At 33.7% G+C, this 20,459-nt stretch overlaps 1 protein-coding gene across 1 annotated transcript; it reads right to left on the bottom strand.

The window, feature by feature from the left end:
• Nucleotides 1-18,346: 18,346 nt before the first annotated feature.
• LOC140182117 (uncharacterized) lies at nucleotides 18,347-20,459 on the bottom strand. Its single transcript, XM_072228232.1, has 4 exons — nucleotides 20,389-20,459; nucleotides 20,109-20,319; nucleotides 19,082-20,023; nucleotides 18,347-18,715 (listed from the first exon to the last, which is right to left on the bottom strand). The coding sequence occupies exons 1-4, from the start codon at nucleotides 20,457-20,459 to the stop codon at nucleotides 18,347-18,349; spliced, it is 1,593 nt and encodes a 530-aa protein (XP_072084333.1).

Genomic DNA, 20,459 nt, shown 5'->3' with positions numbered 1-20,459 from the left:
TTCATTTTCGGCCAATAGACTTGGGAAGATGCTGTTTTTTTATTTTATATATATAGACTAGATTGTTTGGGCTGGCCAAAATATGAAGTTGTTTCTCTCCTTAATAGTTATATGAGTCATCAGTGTTCAAAGTGGTATACTCAAGAAAACAAGTTGCTACCAAAAAAGATTAAAAGTTTCCTAACAAAAAAAAGAAAAAAAAGAAACATTAAAAGCTTGAGACTTTAGGACTTAGAAGTGTGTCTAAATAATCTATTAACGTAAATTACCCAAAAAATTACTAACAGTGACTAATTAAATAAATTATTGTTTTCTTTAATAAAAGATAACTACAATAACTGTATAAAAATTAGTAATAATAATATCCAAAACATGTTAACATTAATAAGATTAAATCTTTAATATTAAATTTATTCTAGTAAACTTCATAATTACGTTTAGCAAATTTCACACTAATCATAACAATCATAAAAAACTTTAAATAAATTATTGATAAGAACAGAACCTTTTAATAATAATAATAATAATAATAATAATAATAATAATAATAATAATAATAATTTCTCCTCCTTCACCTTGATAATATCACAATATTAATAATAATAATATAATATCTTCTCATCAATTTTAAAAATAACCATGATAATGATATTATGATTTATAATTTCAAAATTTAAATATCTTATGAAAACAAATGTGAGTGGCACTCTATTTAAAAAAATAAAAATAATAAAATATAATTAGTGAATAAATGTGTGGATCAAGAATAAAAGACATGATAGATATTTGACCAAGTCAATCTTCTTTTTTAGTAGTCCAAAACAACAGTATATGAGTATAAAAAGAATAAAATGCTGGGTTAACTTCATATTTCGGCCAAACCAAAAAAATCAGCCTATATAAAATAAAAAACAGCATCCTCCCAAGTTTATTGGCCGAAAACAAAAGCACGTGCCATTAAGCATTAACTATCTTTCATTAAATCTTTAATCATCTGACACAAAAAATATACCGTCTAAATTCACCTGACTCTAACAGTCTTTTGACATGGATTCCACCATTTAGTAGAATCTGTACTCTCACACGCATTCCAACGGCAGCTCGTCCATATCAAATCCAGACCTCTAAATGTTCATTCCTATTCACACCATAAAACTCTCCTTATTTATAACGTTAGAGTGTTATTACATATACAGCTTTCGGCTATGATAACATTTTATTCAACTGCAGTATTGCTGAACTCTTATCTATTATATCTATTTTTATTTTATATTACTAATTTTTTAATTAAAATGTGTTATATGTTATTTTTCATTACAATTAAAATCGAATCTTTTTCTTTAAAATTAATGAATTCTTCCTTTTTTTTACTAATTTTACAAATAAAAGTATCACGTGTCACTTTCTCGTTATAATTAAAATCATTATAATTGAAATCAAATCTTTTCTGCCAAAATTAAAGAATTCTTCCTTCATTCCTATTAGTTTTACGACCAAAATGTGTCACATATCACTCCCTCATTATAATTAATATCAAAATTTTTCTCTCAAAATTCAAGAGTTCTCTTCTCCTCCCTTTTCATTTTTCTATCTCTCTCATTTCTTCTATCACTCTATCTCTTATATATATATATATATATATGACTAATTACGAATTTGACAATCAAAATGTACAACATGACATTTTTTAATTGTATTAAAATTAAAATTAAAATATTAAAATTGAAACTGAAATTAAAATATACCTATATTATGTATCATATATTACTATCTAATTTAATAATCAAATGTATTACATGACACTCGTTAAAATTTAGAGAAAATATTTTTTTTTTCAAAATCAATAAATTCACTTTCTAAATTCTTCCATCTACCTCTCTCCATTTTTCTATTTCTCTCTACTATTTTTACTCTACATATAATATTAGTAATTTAACAAATCAAAATATGTCATATGATATTTTTTATTACAATTAAAATAAAATTTTTTCTTCTAAAATTTACAAATTGTTACTCTCATTTTTCATCTTTATCTTTCTCTCTTTTTTCTTTCATTCTCTATTTTTTCTACCTTTCTGTCCTACAGAAAATAAAATTAACAAAATAATATAATTTAAATAAAAAATATTATTATTATATATATATCTTTTATTTTTTATTTAATTTTAAATTTTTACCGCTTATCTTTTTAATCTATATTTTTATTTGTCTTCTTTCAAATATTTATTACATATAATTTGGAGATAATACTAATGATATAATTAAAAGTTAGAATCAAGATTTAATTATTTAAAAAAAATTAATTTTGAGTTAATTTTATAACTATCAATATAATTTTTATACTAATATCTAATTATATTTTTATATATATAGAGAGAAAAATATTATTTTTAAATAGCAAGTATAAAAATTAATTATTTCTATTTGTGCAATAGACTTAACACCTAATTAAATATAAAAGTATACACGTTAAATTATTTTAAAATTTAGATAACGAATGTTAAAATTAATAATTTAAAAAAATAGATATTTTTATATAAAAATAATAACTAAAAATCTTATTATTTGATTTTTAATCTACAGATATATTGATTTTTTTTATCCAGAGATTTTTGTCAACCTACCATTTTTTTTATAAAAATAGTTTGATTTTATAATTTTTTTTGTATTATGTATAATTGTTAGGATAAAATGGACTGTAATTTTAAAATATTTATATTTTCGTAATGTTATTACTGATCAAAATACTAGTTATTAGTAATATGAGCAACCAACGCAATAATACGTTTTCATGTCTATAAAACTAATTTTTCCATTTTATTGAGTTGATATTTTTTGTTTTTTTGTTTTATTTTTTGAGGAGTGCTAAGGCCAATAAATTTTGTAATTTGTAGCCATCAAATGAGACCGAGCTAAATGAAGTAATTGGGCTGATGATGAGGGAGAGACGGAACTAGGAAGCACCAGACTGAGGAGTTGGTAAGAGGATAGTTTGTTATTTCTCCTTGCTAGCCACGTAATACGAGCAGTGAGATAAAGGGGGAGAAACTAATGGAGGAGGATCCCTGATTCAGAATGGGAGAACCATCCAAAGGCTATGAAAATCAGCTATCAAATTGGATAAGGATCCAAGGTATTGATTTATATAGGTTTATATTGATACAACTGGAGTATAACAAAATATTGGGTAAATAATATTCAATGAGCAATGCTAGGAGGCCAGCAACATTTGTGATTGGTAGCGATCAACTAGCCATCAATAATGATTTGATGGTGTGAGATTGGTGTGAGATTTCATCCAATGACTTACTTTTCTCTGCTGGTTACATGCTGGCCAAAATGCAATAAAATTGCTGGCCCCTTGACTTCTCCTAGGTTTGTATGTGTTAGACTCGAGTTTCTCTGGTCTCTAGTTATCCAATTATTATTAATTTATCCAATTATCATTAACCATCGTGTTGCAAGCTCTGCTCTCCACCTCCACTACCACTTTCATGAGTTTCATTGTTGGATTTCACATCTTTTGGGCTACACGTTTTTTTCCTCACCAAGAGTTAAGATTGTTTGGAAGAAAGAACTCAAGTACCGCGTTACCTACATTCATAATATTTTAATGTAAAAAAGAGTATTGTATAGGGACAATTATTTTTACTCTCCTTGAGGTCTTTGATTAATACACTTTGCTCCCCGTAGTTTTCAAGGGCATTAGACCTCCTTGCTCTTTAACAGATGACATATGATATATGTATTTTGTCCTTTATATTAAAACTATAGTTTATGAAATATGACCGTGCATGAGATTGCAAGAGAAGGGAAATAGAGAGTATGCCTGAGCAAATGAATATTGATTATTGAACTTAGGTAACCACAAGAGTGGATGAGCACTGATATATATATAGAGCACACTATCAGCATACTCAATCAAGAAACTTAACAACCTATGTAACTAACTCCCTAGAATCTGTTATGATTACATGCCCAAAAAGGGTTAGGGCTGCATAGGGATCGGATCGGATTTTAGGCCAGATCCGATCTAATCCGATATCGGATATCGGGTATATCCGCATAAACTAAAAAAAAATTATTTTAAGATTCTATTTGGCTGTTTTTACAAAAAAAATATCCAGAGAATTCATTTTTTATCTGTTTAAGCCTATTTACTCCTAAAATATTATCAATAATAGTTCTCTTGAATAATAAAAATAAAATAATAACACAATATTTAAGTTTAATTATTCTAAATTAAAATACAATTTGTAGTGACAGCTTCTTTAGATAGTTGTTTGACATGGTTGGGCACTGAGGTGTTGCAACATGAATGAATGAGGATGCTTGAGAGGGCCGTGTGTGTGATGGTTGGCTGCAGTGTGGGAGGTTTAACTGGAAAAGGATGAGATGGCTGCATTAGGGTAACAATCATCCAAAATGTAAACACGTGTTACGAAGTAGTATTTGGTTTGAAAGTTGACTTCTCCCCCCCCCCCAAAAAAAAAAACACACACACATATACAAAGAAGAAAAAATATGTTGCCTTTGTTTCTCAACTTGTTGAACTCGGCTTTAGGTTTATGGTTTTGCATTCTTAAGTGTTATTGTTTTGGTTTTGTAATGGAGGAAGATGACAAGAAAGGAATTATATGTATCTCTACGTTGCTAGAAATTATATGCATCCTCTTACTCGAGAACATTAGTTTATACCTAATTTTTCTCACAGAATTACTAGATTTTTAATAACTCATTAACTTACCTACTAAAGTGCATAACTGGCCATTTTTTTTTTTAATCATAATAAGGTTATTATAAGCTTTGAACTTAGAGGGGAAAAAACCACTAATGCAATTTGACCAATATTCAAAGTTGTCCAATAATTTTAATTACAGGTAACAAAGGTGTGGATCTGATGTACCTTTTTAATACAGTAAAAATTGTTAAGACAACTTTGAGTTGTCCACAACTAAAAATAATTAAAATATTAGTCCCCAAAAGATAATTTTGAATTGGTGAACTGATTTTGGTTTTTTTCAGGCTGGCTAATGCGGATTTTAGTTGGTTTCTGAAGAATCCAGGTTCTAGTGAAGGCAGGTTTATTACTGTGACGTTTCTTATTATCTTATCCTTGCATGTACTTTTTCTGAGAATTTCATCTTCTCCGAATTTTGTTCTAATTGGTTCTTTCCCTTTTAGTCTATCTCAGGTGATTATATTGGAGTTTTCATTGAGGGTGTAAATTTTAACCGAGAAGAGTCTTTTCTCATCATTGATTTGTTGCACGGTGAATTCATAGGAAAAGTCTAGAGGGAAGCAACTTTGTTAAATTTTGGCCAGCATATAACTAACAAAGAAAAGTGAGCCATTGGATGAAATCTCACACCATCTCACACCATTAAAACCATCATTGATGGTTATTTGATGGCTACAAATCACAAAGTTGCTGGCCCCTAGCATTCCTCTAATTCATATCGTCTTTGGTTCATTTATTGACTGGGTTATTCACATACTAGAGAGTTGTCTTTTTTGTTTGTTGAAGACTTGAATCAAAGAAGTTCAAGAACTAGCATAATTTATTATTTTTTGTTAGTATTTTTAGCCATCAATTTATACTTTTAATTATTGTTGACTAACTGCCCATCAAAAATAATAAATTTTGATGGTCCTCTAACATTCTTCAATTTGAATACTTGTTACACTTTCATCTTGCTATAATAATAGGTGCAAATTTGTGTTATGTTCAATACCTGATATTTGACTTATTTCTTTCTCACTTAAGACATGTGATGGAAAATCCAAATGTATGTGCTCCCAAAAAAAATGCTTTAAAAAAAAAATACTACACATTCAAATTTTTTTATTAATTAAATTTAACTAAGTTGGTCTAATGTAACAAAAATAAGTTATGCTTAGCATTATTCTAAATCTTATTGTTTAACTTATTTAAACTTAGTTTATAAAAAGACTTAGATGTATAATATTAGTCCTTAAAAAATAAGAAAGTGCAATACTCCTTGAAATTTTAATTTTAATTTTTAAACTCTTAATTTTAAATCTTAAATTCTGAATTATAAATTATAAATTTTAAATTTGAGCTATCGTTATAAAATATAATAAATTAAGAATTAAAATTTGTTTAGTTAATAGGTAGTGTTTCGAGAGTTACTTGAAATTAAATAATATTTGGATCTGGACGTAAAGTGATCAGATTCCCTTTTATGAGAGTTTCGACGACTTTTTCAACGAAGCAAAACGAGGTTTTTGAGTGAGGATGGTAGATAGGATCTGCAAAGGATTAAGGGTTTAGCTTCTTTATTTTGATCGCTCCACCTACTTCAATCTGGTTGTTAGTGTAACCTTTAAGAACACATATTCTCTTTCCTCGAACTCTAAAGGTTTTTGCCTTTAATCGGCGTAGCTCTTCTAGCGGCTTTGAGCAGTAAGCATTTTGTTTCGGATTTTCTTAATCTGTTCAGTGGTTTCAGCTACTAACTCAGCCCCAACAAACTTAATTCTCCAACTTCATACCAACATAGCGGAGATTGACACTTTCTGCCATACAGATCCTTATACTTAGTCATTCTGATGCTCGTATGATAATTGTTGTTATACGTAAACTCCACTTGCGGCATATACTGATTCCAACTCGCCGGTTGGTCCAGAACACAAGCTCTCAACATGTCTTCTAGGGTTTAAATAGTCCTCTTTCGATTGGCCATCAGTTTGAGGATGGTACGATGTACTTAAACTCAACTGAATTCCAAACGCTCGCTCGAAGAAGCGGTGACGGTGGAGGGGGGGGGGTTGCACGGTGCGCGGGATTAGGGGCTGTGGAGAAAAAAATTCTGGGGACAGTGGGCTGCTCGGAGGCGGCGTCGGCTGCAGATGCGTGGCGATGGCTGGCGTCCAGCGGGGGAGGGTCCAGCGAGAGGAAGATAAGATCGAAGGCTAATTGCAAAGCCTCAATTCATCAATGTGAAAACTCTGATTTTTTTTTAATTTGAAATTTGGTTATTATTAGATATTAATTACTCATGCTACTAATTAAATTTAGGACTAATTTATTTTTTAATGCCATTATTCACATTGTTTAGCAATGTTATTGTCTATCTATACTTTTTCTTAATAATTTGATAACAAATTTGATTATTTTAGTATACCTAAGTTTTAGAGTTGATCATGATATACATATGTGTTCCGTCTTGGTTGAATATTCCTTAGTGCTGAACTTGCTTGGTTTTCCTTGACTGCATTGATAGTTAACATACAACACCATGTTTTTGGTGTAAGTTTTTGATACAATAAAGGTTCAACTTATAGCTTTTAAAAGTATATATCAAAAGTACTCATATATATATTAGTCATCAAAAAGTGAATTTGGTTTACATATTACTAACAATTTGATTTTATTTTTCTAGGATTTTTTTTTTTTTAACTTTGATGAAGATAGTAGCTACATGATCAAGCAAATGATCTTGATAAGGATAGACAAAGTCTAGAAGAATTGTACACTCTTGAAGTTTTGATACAAGAACTAATAAAGGACAACGACTTAGAATGTCAAGTTACTCCACATGCAAATGTTAGAATAGAACCACTAAAATGCATATTTTCAACTAAAAGAAGGCAAACTCGAGCAAAAGAAAAAACTAGTGGAGGGAAAAGAATTAATAGATATTTAAAGTGTTCTGTTTTAGTTAATTTCAGTTTAATTTCAATTAACGTAGTTTCTATCACTAATTTAATGTAGATATGTTTGTGTATGAAAGTCATAGCTAGTCTCTCAAGTCAAGTCACTGTATATACTTATTTTGTATATAATAGGTTGAGATTGTCTCCCTTGCATAATTGATTTTGAGATTAATACTAAGTAATACCCACCTTTTTTTTTCTCTTGGCAAAATTAGTTCATTAATTTGTTTTTTTTTTAAGTTAAAATACTTAATTCCAAAGTTTATTATCAAACAAGCTCACATATGAAACTCCACACTACTAAAGTTTTTATGGCTACTTCAATTATGGCTGATCTACAACACTAATCACTACGGACATATATTCTCTATTAAGCCATATATAAACATTTCTAATTGAGCTTAACTCAATAGTGATTGAAGATTTACTGATTTAGTAGAGCAGTTTAATTTAATCGATAGAATAATGTTAAATTTTGTTGCTATTTAGATTAAAAACTAAATTAACTTTTAGGAACACAAGCACGATTAACAAAATATATTTATCAGTTTATTTGTTGTTGAGGATAAGAAAATAGGAAGAAGGTGCTTCAAGTTCACCATTGTTTTCAGAGAACAAATATATACACAGGCAATATGATATGTTATCTTTTCATTCTTGTCTCACTTAATCAAGGTTGTCAAACTCGCGAGTCTAAGTAAACTCGTGGAGCTGACCTAGACTCGACTCGCGAGTTAACTCGTAGACTCGTACGAGTTCACCTGTTATGAAGTTTATATATATATATATATATATATATATATATATATATATATATATATATATATTCTTACATAATGTATATTTACTCAATTCTAATCCTTCAAAATTAATAATATCAATCTTAAAGTACATAATAAATTAAAATAGTAGTATACATTATAACAAATATTTTTAAATACACATTCAAATCAACTATAATTATTCTTTTACAAATACAATATAGAACACACAAAATTAAAAATTCTAAATCTGTAATACTAAATCTTTAATTAAACATTGAACAATATCAAATAATCAAATTAACTTTAATCAAAATAATTAATTACTAATCATCCATGAATGGGTGAATGGATGAACCATCTGGGCATCTAACATAAACGATAAGCAATAGGCTAAAATTAGAAGCAATAAAATTAAAAAAAAAAAACTAAATCAAGAAGTAAAGGCTCAAAAAAAGGACAAAAGGCATACGAAAAATAGAGGATGCAGAAGAAAAGAAGGGGCAAAGTCCCAGCAACAGCAGATCGAAGACAAGGGTGCATCAGGCAGCGGTGGTGAGGGTGCAGCAGCAGCACGAAACGATGGCGACAAAGAGTCATGGATTTCACGATGGTGCATACCAGAGCAGAGATAGGACTGTAGGAGAAGTAGTCGAACTCGTGAACGGTGATAGCACGATGGAGTTGCGGATAGTGGAGATATGAAGAAATACAAAACAGAGGGCAACATAGGTAAAATTCACAAAGACAATAGTGCAAATCAGAGCAGAGATAGCAGACACAGGCGAACAACGGTGGCTTGACGGGGAACAACGACTGCGGCAGAACATGGAGAAAGTGAGACTTGAGGGAAACGACGCAAATGAGTGAGTTGTGGGTGAATTTTCTTTCATTCTTTGGGAGTGTTATCGTAACTCTAATAAAAAAAAGTGTTTTTTTGGATTCAAAATAACGTTTTTTTGAGCAAAAATGAAGAAAAACACAAACTCGCTAACTCGGTCCTAAACTCACGAGTTTGTCCGAGTTTGACCGAGTCTAGCCGAGTTTACTCAGGATAGAGTCTATGTCCGAGTCAACTCGATTCCATATCTAAACTCGTAAACTCGTACGAGTTTACGAGTTAACTCGAGAGTTTGACAACAATGCACTTAATGGATCGTCTCTTTCATTTAAATCCAACAATTGTTGCATAATCAGTATAAAATAATGGTAATCCTTCACAGAAGAAGATGATAGTTTCACAATGGATAACTCTTGATTTGTGAGACTTTATTCCACCTAAAATATAGGTAAAGAAATAAGCTCCACATCAAACTTCAAAAATCATACTATAGTCAAACAAACAAGTTCCAAATCAATGATAGTCTTTTTTGGCTGCCTCAATTATCTTGTCACATTATTCTTCATAGCTAGATAAACATGATCCGAATTCAACTCCGTGAAATCTTTATAATACCACCTTCTTGTGCATCCTACTTTGTTATCATCATCTTCCAAGCACCATCGACATACTACTTAATGATATTCATACTTGCCATTCAAGCGAAACGGCAAAAGAACAATAGAGGATCAAGCCGACTAGGTCTAATGATGGCGAACACAGAGGAATCCCGACCTTAGCAGTGGATCCCTGCCTAGTCCTGTTCTTGAATGTCGCAGGCACCATGCTACCAGGCAAACAAACAGCACTACTTGTACAGATTTTTTCCGGCATAATCCATTATACTAATTCGAGGATGTTCATTCAACTTCACACAATATGAAATGCTTACGTTTTTTTCCTCAAATTTGTCTTGGAGAAGTTGAAAGCAATATTAGGGTCTCAAGAGAACTACAATTGATGGCATCTAAATGTCCAACAGATGGTGGAAGGGTAGGAACATGGCAAAGGTGAGCGCAATCCCTTTTCGACAAATGCTCGATCAAGGCGAGAAAGATGCTTGATATTGTGAGGGATTTCAGACAAGTTAAAATAATCATCAAAAATCAGTTTTTGCAAAGAATGTGAAGCATCAACTAAGTTATGCAAATTTGATTTGTCAAGTTGTGTGCAACTATGAAGACTCAGTTAAAGCTGGTATTTAATTAAAGTTACAACAACCATCCAAAATCAGCTTTTTGTTTTTGGTTCATTAAAGCTGTTATTTAATTAAAGTTTGCATTGTTAATTGTTGGTTTGAGTTTGTTGGATGGCTAGGAATGTATCCTTAGCTTGCTCCATCTATATGTGGCAGAAGTTTATGTAGTGTGTTCAATGCACCTCTGATGAGGGCTATAACAAATTCAACAATCTACTCATGATGGAATAAATAATTGAAGGGTTGATCAAGAGGCATGCATTCTACTTGATCCGTTGGCTATAACTCGACTCAAATAAACTTATAAATCGGAATCTGCTTAAAACTAAATGAACACATTTTACATCAGTCCTACGTGGAGTACGTATTTTGCTCTTCTAACCGATTTATCCGATAAAATCAAATAACCACGTGCCAACCTAAATTGGCATAGAAATCTCTCCGCAAATCTCTCCACACAAACCCCAAGCGAATCACTAAAACACAGTTACCGCATGATTAACCATAACACTTCAAAACAGTTATGGAAATGCTGATAACCGTTTCAAATACAACTTTATAAATATAAGTGACTGCATCGCCCACCGTCGTATATCTAACTCCACCCTCTTTTTTGCCTGACTTTTAGCTTCTTTTATAGGATGTAATTAATGGCGGAAGAGCAAAATTCTGCAACGCACTATAAATTTCAAATTTTTCGATAACATTATTTAACGGTATGCAGTTTTAGTTACATGCTACACATTTTCGATTTTCATATTTACATAAAAAATGTTGCCTTCGTAAGATTATATAACTATTTGACCAAATAGCAAAATTAATTTCATTATCTTTGGTCAAGAATAAAATTTCGTAGGATCTAAACAATTTGAATATGAATAATTTCGTACTTTTAAGATGTTAGTTCAAAAAGACTTATCATCTATTCTACTCCTTTAATAATAGGAGATTCGAACCCACAACCTCTTAATTGAATATAGAAAGACTATGCCATTTGAGCTATTACTAGTTGACATTTGGAATTTATATATTATTTGTGAATACAAGTTCTATCTTATTTTTTATTTCGCATTGCTTTAGAGCCTTTGCTCTATTCACAATATTTATTTTTATACTAATTATTCTTTTCCTTCTCATAACAATTTTTAATTAGTTTTCAATAAAGTAACATAAATGCAAAATTACTTAATTTTATTGATAATTTTTACTACACAATGAGGTACATTTATTCTCAATTGTTTTTATCTATCACAAATTTCTATTGCTAGTAAGTACTATCCTATTTTTCAATTGCATTTTCATTGCTCGATACTCATACGGTCCTATTTGTGTTGTTCCTTCGGTAATTTCAATTATTTGTTTCTTCGACTTTAGCCAATAAAATATGTGTTTGCATTGTCACATTCAACTTCTTTTCTAAATTCAAACTGTCTTATATATTACCATATCATAAAATGTTGAAGTCAATATAAACACAAATTTAAAGTCAATTCAGAGACAGCGGTGATGACCACACCTTGAAAATAATGACTGCAGTTTACATTGCTATTGCTATTGCTATTGCGGTGATGACAACAAAATTTTTCCGTTCTTGTTTACATTGCCATTGCTATAATTATTATTATTATTTTTTCTTTTGAAACAACTTTTTGATTGCTCAGTCTTTAATACATGCTATTTTATTTAAGTCTTTTTCTTTTTTTTTTCAATTATTTTGCTCCTATAATAAAGGAATTCAGTTATAGTTTTAACCGACGAATTCAAAACATGAATTTATAATACAATAAAAATTCAAAAATTAAATTGAATGTTAATTGAGAGGCGAATAACCGCTTAAATATTCTTTTGTTTTAATCTTCAATACGATATAGCCTATTATAACACTAACCTATTTACTTGAATCATTTTACCTGAATGTATCTTACCATTTCATATAACCTTGGACACGTTATACATAGTTGTATATTATCAATATTATCAATCTGTATTTCATTGTTGATTATCAATATTATCAATCTATATTTCATTGTTGATTGACCTTTTTTAAACATATCTGGTATGCTATAAACCATCTGCAGCAATAGTACTACCATGCGAATTATATTATAACTTGGATAGTTTGCACTTTTCAACGACTACTCGACACCAAAATCAATATACAAAGGCTAGCCTAACAGATATATCACAACCTAGCTTATAAGACGATAATATGGTGATGTGTTATTTTCATTAACAAAATATCTTTACTCTTTTATTTTTAATTTTTTCTATCATTTTCGTCATTCCTAATTGATCTATAAGTATCTCATATACGATAAATATAAACCGCTCCGCCACGAATCTTTAGAGTCATGTACAAATCTTCGACCAAGATATACTCCCCCATAAAGCACATTACCAAAGTTACATATCACCAATTCTTTTCATACCAAAACAAACTTATAATTTAGATGGTCAAATTCCAAAAGCAATTTACAAATTCATTGACATTAAGTCAACCGCTCAAGCTTATCTAAAAGGATATCCAATTCATTGTTCAAATTCAGCTCTTCTTACTAATTATAATTTGGTTTTCAAGTAAATCATGACTTTTACTCCTCTCTTTTCTGAAGATACTATCCACAAACAAATATCAACAAACCGAGCTATACTTCGGTTTTCAAACGCACAAACTACCAAGTTATCTATCAATTCAAACAAACCGACATCTACAAGTCGAATTCATTTCAAACATCCCAACACCTATGAGTCAGAATAAATTTCAAGCAAACCAATCTATAAGTTGTACAACTCCAAATATGCTATGTCCAATTCTAAACCGGTCTATTACATCGATTCACCAATTTTTTAAAACAACTCAACAATAACCGACGATATTTATTTGACCTATCAACAATGGTCACTTAGCCTATCTTATATAATTATTTATTGACACTTGCCAAACCAGGTATACTTTTACCTCTTTTCTCATCAATATTTCTATACGTCAAAAATATTTTTTTGATCAAACTATTCCAAAGCATCAAATGGTATACAGAACAATTATCATGCAAATAAGTTGAAATTAGTCAAAATTAAGTCGATGTATACCATGAAATTTTTTTTTAAAAATAAATATTTTATTTTTCATGCCATTAGATTAAACTTGGGGGCTTATCCTCGTTATTTAACTATTATTCTTAATCATTCTTAAATTTCTTTTACCTTACTATTCACCTTCACCAAAATTTCAAGCATGACTATCACTTTTCAACATACAACAAGTTGAGTTTGGGGGCTACTATTATTACTATCACCATTCCAAACTATGATTACAATCACTATTCCGAGCGATATTTATCTTTCCGATTTATAACACCATAAAAACTCATAAGCTCAACCTGTTTAATTGAAAACTTTTACAGGTCAAGTTTGGGGCTATAATCCGTTAGCTATAACTCGACTCAAATAAACCTATAAATTGGAATCTGCTTAAAACTAAATAAACACGTCATACATCAGTAGTAGGTGTTTTTCTCTCCTAACCGACTTATCCGATAAAATCAAATAACCACGTGCCAACACATAAATCTCTCCGCAAATCTCTCCACACATACCCCAAGCGAATCACTAAAACACAGTTACCGCATGATCAGCCATAACACTTCAAAACAGGTATGGAAATGCTGATAACGGTTTCAAATACAACTTTATAAATATAAGTGACTCACTAAGTCACAGATACGTTATTCACTTTGAATATCATTCCTATTACTCACATTCTTACGGACTTGTGCCCACGTCGCCTCCTCAGCAAGCAGACGACGTTCCACCCTTTCATTCCAAGAAAAGCCGGTCTAAATTCGAGTAGGACGAGTTATACCTCGTAGTGTCCAAATTCACATGGGAACACTACTTATAATAACATGAATAATAGCGAACAAAACAATGAAAACTTGCTTCACACGGTAATTACTAAGACATAGATTCAGAATTTAAAAAATCCAAGGCAACAATTAGATAAAATATACAATGGAAAATGATCAGAATATTTTTAAAAGTTTTTACCGAGTATGTCTGATAGGGACTGCCGTGTCTGATCTGTTACAGTTTTGGATGATCGGGCGCGATCGAAGTTGTTGCCGTGTCTTTACTTTTGTAATGATGGGGAATCCAAAATAATCTAAGTATACAACTAATTAAGTAATTAATAAATCTTAATAGGGGGTTTGGAAGAAGCATGAATCACTGAAAAAATAGGCCAGTAGGATTTTTTCTTTTTTGAGTCGTATAACAGGGCACAAGGTCCAAAAGAAAGAAAACAAACTAACACAGCCACTACACTGGGAGAAGACTCCCCTTTACAATCAGCATTATATTCAAGTTTTAACTTTTAAGTCTTTTTTTTTTTTTTTGTGCTCTCAAATCTTACATTTCATTTTTTCATTTTAAGCCAAATAATTTATACTTACGCTGTTACGCATTCATAATAAGATAATTTTTAGTATACCACACAAAGTGTCATAATTTTCACGATGAATGTAACAATTTTTTTTCTCTTTAGCATGTGTGATTGGTAAGCAAAATACCGTCAAATAAAGTTCTATCAATAAACTAAAAAAAAGAAAGTATAGATACTGTTCCGTTCAGGCTCAACCGAGGTAGGCGACTCCTTTCGCGACTGCTTGGCCCTGAGAAGAGCTATGCGTCGTCCTGGAGGAAGTGTCCAAAATAAACCTCGGTACTGCGAAACATGACGGCGGGAGCACCTGACTCCGACGTTCAAGTCAAAAGAGGGTATTCAAGAAATTAATACGAGTAGATAAATGAGAGTGTAGGTGTGACCTGACCCTTTCTGGGCTATTTGGTTTATTTTTATAGACGAGTGAAGTGTTACCTTCCTTCTGCTCGTTTCGATTTTCTAGGCTGGATAGTGTGCGCCGTTGTTGTTGGTAACCATCTAGAAGTGACGTTTGTGCGTAGTCGTGTTTGAGTTGTGTTTTTGCTCTGCTTGCTTGTTTCCGAATTATATGGTCGGTTTTAATTTTGACTTCGGTTCCGAGTGTTATGGGGTACACGTCATAGCCCCCAAACTTGGCTGGCGTTGTTTTCCAAAAAGGTGGCAGGCAAGCTTCATGTTCGGCAAATGCAGATTATGTTTTTTTTTTTGTTTGCTATTTTTGGCTTCTCTCGTTTTGGACTGGGCTTTTGCAATCTGGACCTTTGTGTACTGACAATGGAAATAGATATGGTAGAGATATGGGCAACGCTGGAGAAGGGGAAAATGTTTTTGCTTTGTGAATGGTGCGTTAATTAATTTTCCCTTTTGCCGCTTGGGTTTTCGAGGACTGGAGCGGTTTTTACCTTTGCCTCCACTAAGTTAGTGGGCTATAATATTTTTTGTTGCATTTTCAACATTATGTTTTTTCGAATTCCTCCTCCTCGTTTGACCCATCATGACTTCAAAAGGTTAGTTTTCCTTTCTTGTTCATCTTTGTTTCTGTTTTCTGCAATGGTGAGAGAGAGAGAGAAGGAAAAGCTGAAAGTAGTTGAGGTAAAGAAAGATGACCCTTATCATTGGGTGCATGATGACGTTTGGACCCGCTCGTCATCTTATACGAGTGTAGAGTCGATGGGTGAACTAGGGGATTTGAAATTTGTGAGAGATGGTTCTGGCGTGTCAGTTGAGCTTCTCCCCTGCACTGGCGAGGATAGAGTTTGTGAGAGGAGGGGTGACTGGCAGTACTTTTATATGTATATTCATTGCTTAACTGAACTGCGCGTCCGTTTTCCTTTTTTCGATTTTGAGTGTGATGTCTTGACTCAACTTAACTGCGCTCCCTCACAATTGCATCCAAATTCCTGGGCATTTCTTCGCGCCTTTCAGTGTTTGATGGAGTTTCTTGCCTTCCCTTGTTCTCTGTCGGTGTTTTTTTCTTTGTTTCAGTCGAAGGGTGTTCGGAAAGGCTTGTGGATTTGTCTTAGCAGTTTTCCTGGTCGTTCCCTTTTTCTACTTTATAAATCTTTTTTTAAAAACTTTAAATCCCTTTTCGTTAAGATTCGGTTGGTTGAGGCCGAGTACCCATTTTACTTGGACGATGAGCTTATCGAAAGATTCCCCCTATATTGGTGTTCTGAACCGAGCCAAATCCTTGAGGCTACTGAGCGGGGTGAAGAAGAAGACTCTTTTTTAGGTTTCCTAATTGAAAGCTTTGCTGCTGGGGAGTGTCTTTCTATTCCCCAGCTTTTGCGTTTGTATGACTCTGGTGATAGTGAGGGTTTGAAAACCTATATAGGTAATGTTTTGTCTATTGTTGGTTGTGTAGCTGTTGTACTCCCTTCTAATATATTTGTTTTGTGTCTGTAGGTGGACGGGTCCCCCATCTTGACCCTTCTCGGTTTTAGTCTTTTTTGAAAAAAAAGAAGGAGAGAGATGTAGGTGGCTCAGGTACTCCAAGGGAGGGTGGTGGAGAGGTTGCTCAATCTACTGCCTAGCCGTCATCTTCGTATAAGAGGAAGAGAGAAGATAATGAGAAGTCTTTGGAGGTTATTTCTGAAGGTGACAGGGAGGCTATTGGTGGTAGCAAGACAGCTTTTGATCGGCAGAGGAGGCTTCGTGGCTTCATCCCTGGCACCAGTTCTCATTCTTTGTGGAGCGACCAGTTTTCATTCGCCGAGCTTTCGGATAAGGTGTCTCAATATCCTGGTGACATGCTTATGACTCGTCGGGTTGGTATGGAGGGACTTAGGAAGTTTGTTCAGGTAGTGTTATTTTGCTTTCGGCTTTCCTCTTATTTTTTCTCTGCTGCTTTATCCTTGCTTGGTGTATGTATTCTTGCAGATTGTTGCTTCTCGTTTGATGTGCGTTGGTTGCACTACCAAGCTTATTGGTGCTGAACAACAGACGACTGTGGACAAGGTTTCTGATCTAGAGGTGTCGTATAAAGGAAAAATTGCTGAACTGGAGAAATCGTCGAAAGAAAAAGATGATGTCATTGTTAATGCTACAGCTAAAATGAAAGAATCTGAGGAAGATGTGGTCCATTTGCGGGATCAGATTTGGTTGTTGCAAGCTGAGATCAAAGAGAGCGATATCTCTGAGGGTCGGCTGACCTCCAGGGTTCATGAGCTTGAGGAGGAGGGGATGGAGATGTTCTCCTCTAGTTTTGATCGTGCCGTTAGTCAAATTGCTGCCTTAGCCCCTGAGTTTGACTGTGACCGACTTGATGTGACCAAGATAGTGATCGACAGAAAATTGGTGGTGGATGGGACTGTGGAGGATCATGATGAGAATGTTCCTCCTTCTTGATTTCTGATATTTTGTCTGTTTGTTTTGGATGTGTTTGTCCTTTTGCTATGTCGTGATAACTCTTTGCTTTTGCTGACAGAGTTGTGGTTTAGCATTATGTAGTTATGAATGTTTGGTTTGACGTTTTGAACTTGGATATCTTTCTTTTGTGCTGACCAAGGTTGGGTTAGTTTGGCAATTTTAATATTTTGATAATATAGCTATGATATCTTGGATTTGATATTCTCGTATTTAGAAGTAGGATAGGAAGGATAAGGTTGGTTCTGTTATTTGCTTTATTAGCGCGTTTGAAAGTAGAATAAGATAAAAACAGGAAGTAAGGATCAGATCCGTTATTGATTTACAATTGTCTGATTTTGATATTTGATATATTGGGTGTCCGGCCTCGTTAAAACCCTCCTTAGGTAAAACCCTTATTTGGGATAAAACCGCTAAGGGGGAAAAAGAGTACCTTCATCCGTGGGGTGTACAGGTTATGATCTATACAGCTTTAAGGAAGAAATGTTCCAATTTCCAGATATTGAGTCGTCTTGTAGAGTTTATAGCTGGTAAGCCCCCATACCGAGGACTTTTGAGATCCGGAACAGACATTCCCAATTTGCGGTGAGTTTACCGTGTGATGGAGGTTGCCTTGCTTTCTCTGTTCTTCTGAGGACCAAGTCGCCCACGTTGAATGTCCTCGACACTACCTTTTTGTTGTGCCTTCTCTCAATTAGTTGTTTCGTTGCTCTTTGTTTGATAGCGGCGATATCCCTGTCTTCCTCGGCGAGATCAAGTTCGGCGTTTGTTATGTTGATATTGCGTTGTTGGTTGTATAGCTTGGTTCTTAATGTAGGGATACCGACTTCGATTGGAATCAGGGCTTCTGATCTGTAGACTAGCTTGAATGGTGTCTCGCCTGTGGTGGACTGAATCGTCGTGTTATAGCTCTATAGTATTTCTGGGATTAATTCTGCCCATTCTCTTTTCGCATCATTGAGATTTTTTCTTATTGCCTGCAGTATTACTCGGTTAGCAGCTTCGGCCTGCCCATTGGTTTGTGGGTGTTCGACCGAGCTAAAATAATGTTGTATATTAAAATTTTTCAAAAATGATGCAAGTTTGTTATCTGTGAATTGTCTACCATTATCCGAGATTATTTCCTTTGGTATTCTGAATCGGCATATAATGTTTTTCCATATAAAAGATCGTACCTTTTCGGCAGTTATTCTTGCTAGTGGTTGTGCTTCTATCCATTTTGAGAAATAATCTATTGAAACCAAAAGAAATTTTACCTGTCCTGGAGCTATTGGAAATGGGCCGAGGATATCGAGCCCCCATCTGTAGAAAGGCCAGCTTACCTCCATGTTGTGCATTACCTCGGCTGGCTTCATGGAGATGGCGGCATGCTTTTGGCAGTTGTCATAGGTTTTGACCTTTGTTATGCAATCCCTCTTCATGGTTGGCCAGTAATATCCTGTTCGGATAATCTTTGCCGCCAGAGCTAGTCCTCCTATGTGGTTTCCACATACGCCCTTGTGGACCTCGTTCATTACTTCATTTGCCTCGTTTTTGTCGAGGCATTTTAGTAACAGGTGCGAGAAACCACGCTTGTACAATTCTCCTGCTATGTTTGTATAGAGACTTGCTTTTCGTCTGAAGTGTTGAGGGTTAGGCTCGTTTCTGGGTATGATTCCTGTATTAATGTATTCAATAAAATGTGTTCTCCAGTCGTTGAGATGGTTAATGCTTGTTATGGATAACAATTCGATGCTCGGTTTCTCTAGTGTAAGTTGTGATAATGTTGACGTTTGTGTTCTTGCCCTAGTAGCGGCGAGTTTAGATAATATGTCTGCCCTAATGTTCTTTTCTTTATGCACATGTAATATGGTGAATTTATCAAATTTTGAAATGAGATCCTTTGCTATGAGCCAATACCGCTCTAACAAAGGATCTTTTACCTGGAATTCTCCTTTGATTTGTTGAACCACCAAGAGGGAATCACAATGTACTGTTAGGCTCTGTACCTGGAGGTTGAGGGCGAGCTTAAGTCCTGCTATGAGTGTCTCGTATTTGCCCTGATTGTTGCTTGCCGAGAAATGGAATTGTAGGGATTGCTCGGCCATCACTGTGTCTCCCTCCTTTAGTACTATCCCGGCTCCGCTTCCTTCTCGGTTTGACGCTCCATCTACATGTAACTCCCAAGTCTGGTTGTGGTGGTGCTCGTCGGGTGTGAGCTATGAAACAAAGTCTGCTAGGATTTGCGACTTCAAATCTGGCCTTGATTGAAACTAGATATAGAACTCAGAAAGTTCGATAAACCACTTGGTCAGCCGTCCTGCCAGTTCTGGTTTTGTTAGTATTTGCCATAATGGTTGGTTTGTCCTTACAATTATTGTGTGGCTCTGGAAGTAGTGTCTGAGCCTTCTCACTGTTGTCACTAATGTTAAGGCCAACTGTTCTATTCTTGGATATCTTCGTTCCGTTGGCTGCATGACTCTGCTGACGAAGTATACTGCCTTTTGTGCTTTTCCTGTCTCAGTGACGAAAGCCGAGCTTATAGAGTAATTGGAAGCAGATAAATATAAGTATAAAGGTTTACCGACTTCCGGGCTTTGCAACACTGGTGGCGATGATAGGATGTCTTTGAGTTCGGCGAAGGCCGTCTCGCAT

This window comes from Arachis hypogaea, chromosome 19 (assembly GCF_003086295.3).
Source record: "Arachis hypogaea cultivar Tifrunner chromosome 19, arahy.Tifrunner.gnm2.J5K5, whole genome shotgun sequence".
NCBI classification, from domain to species: domain Eukaryota; kingdom Viridiplantae; phylum Streptophyta; class Magnoliopsida; order Fabales; family Fabaceae; genus Arachis; species Arachis hypogaea.
Note: the sequence above shows the minus strand (reverse complement) of the source record. Positions and strands in the feature narration are given on the sequence as shown.

Coding starts and splice junctions, on each gene's coding strand:
- LOC140182117 (XM_072228232.1), bottom strand. CDS start 20,459: ATGCGAGACGGCCTTCGCCGAACTCAAAGACATCCTATCATCGCCACC. Junction 20,320..20,388: donor GTTGCAAAGCCCGGAAGTCG/GTAAACCTTTAT, acceptor TCACTGAGACAG/GAAAAGCACAAAAGGCAGTA. Junction 20,024..20,108: donor GCAGGACGGCTGACCAAGTG/GTTTATCGAACT, acceptor TTTGTTTCATAG/CTCACACCCGACGAGCACCA.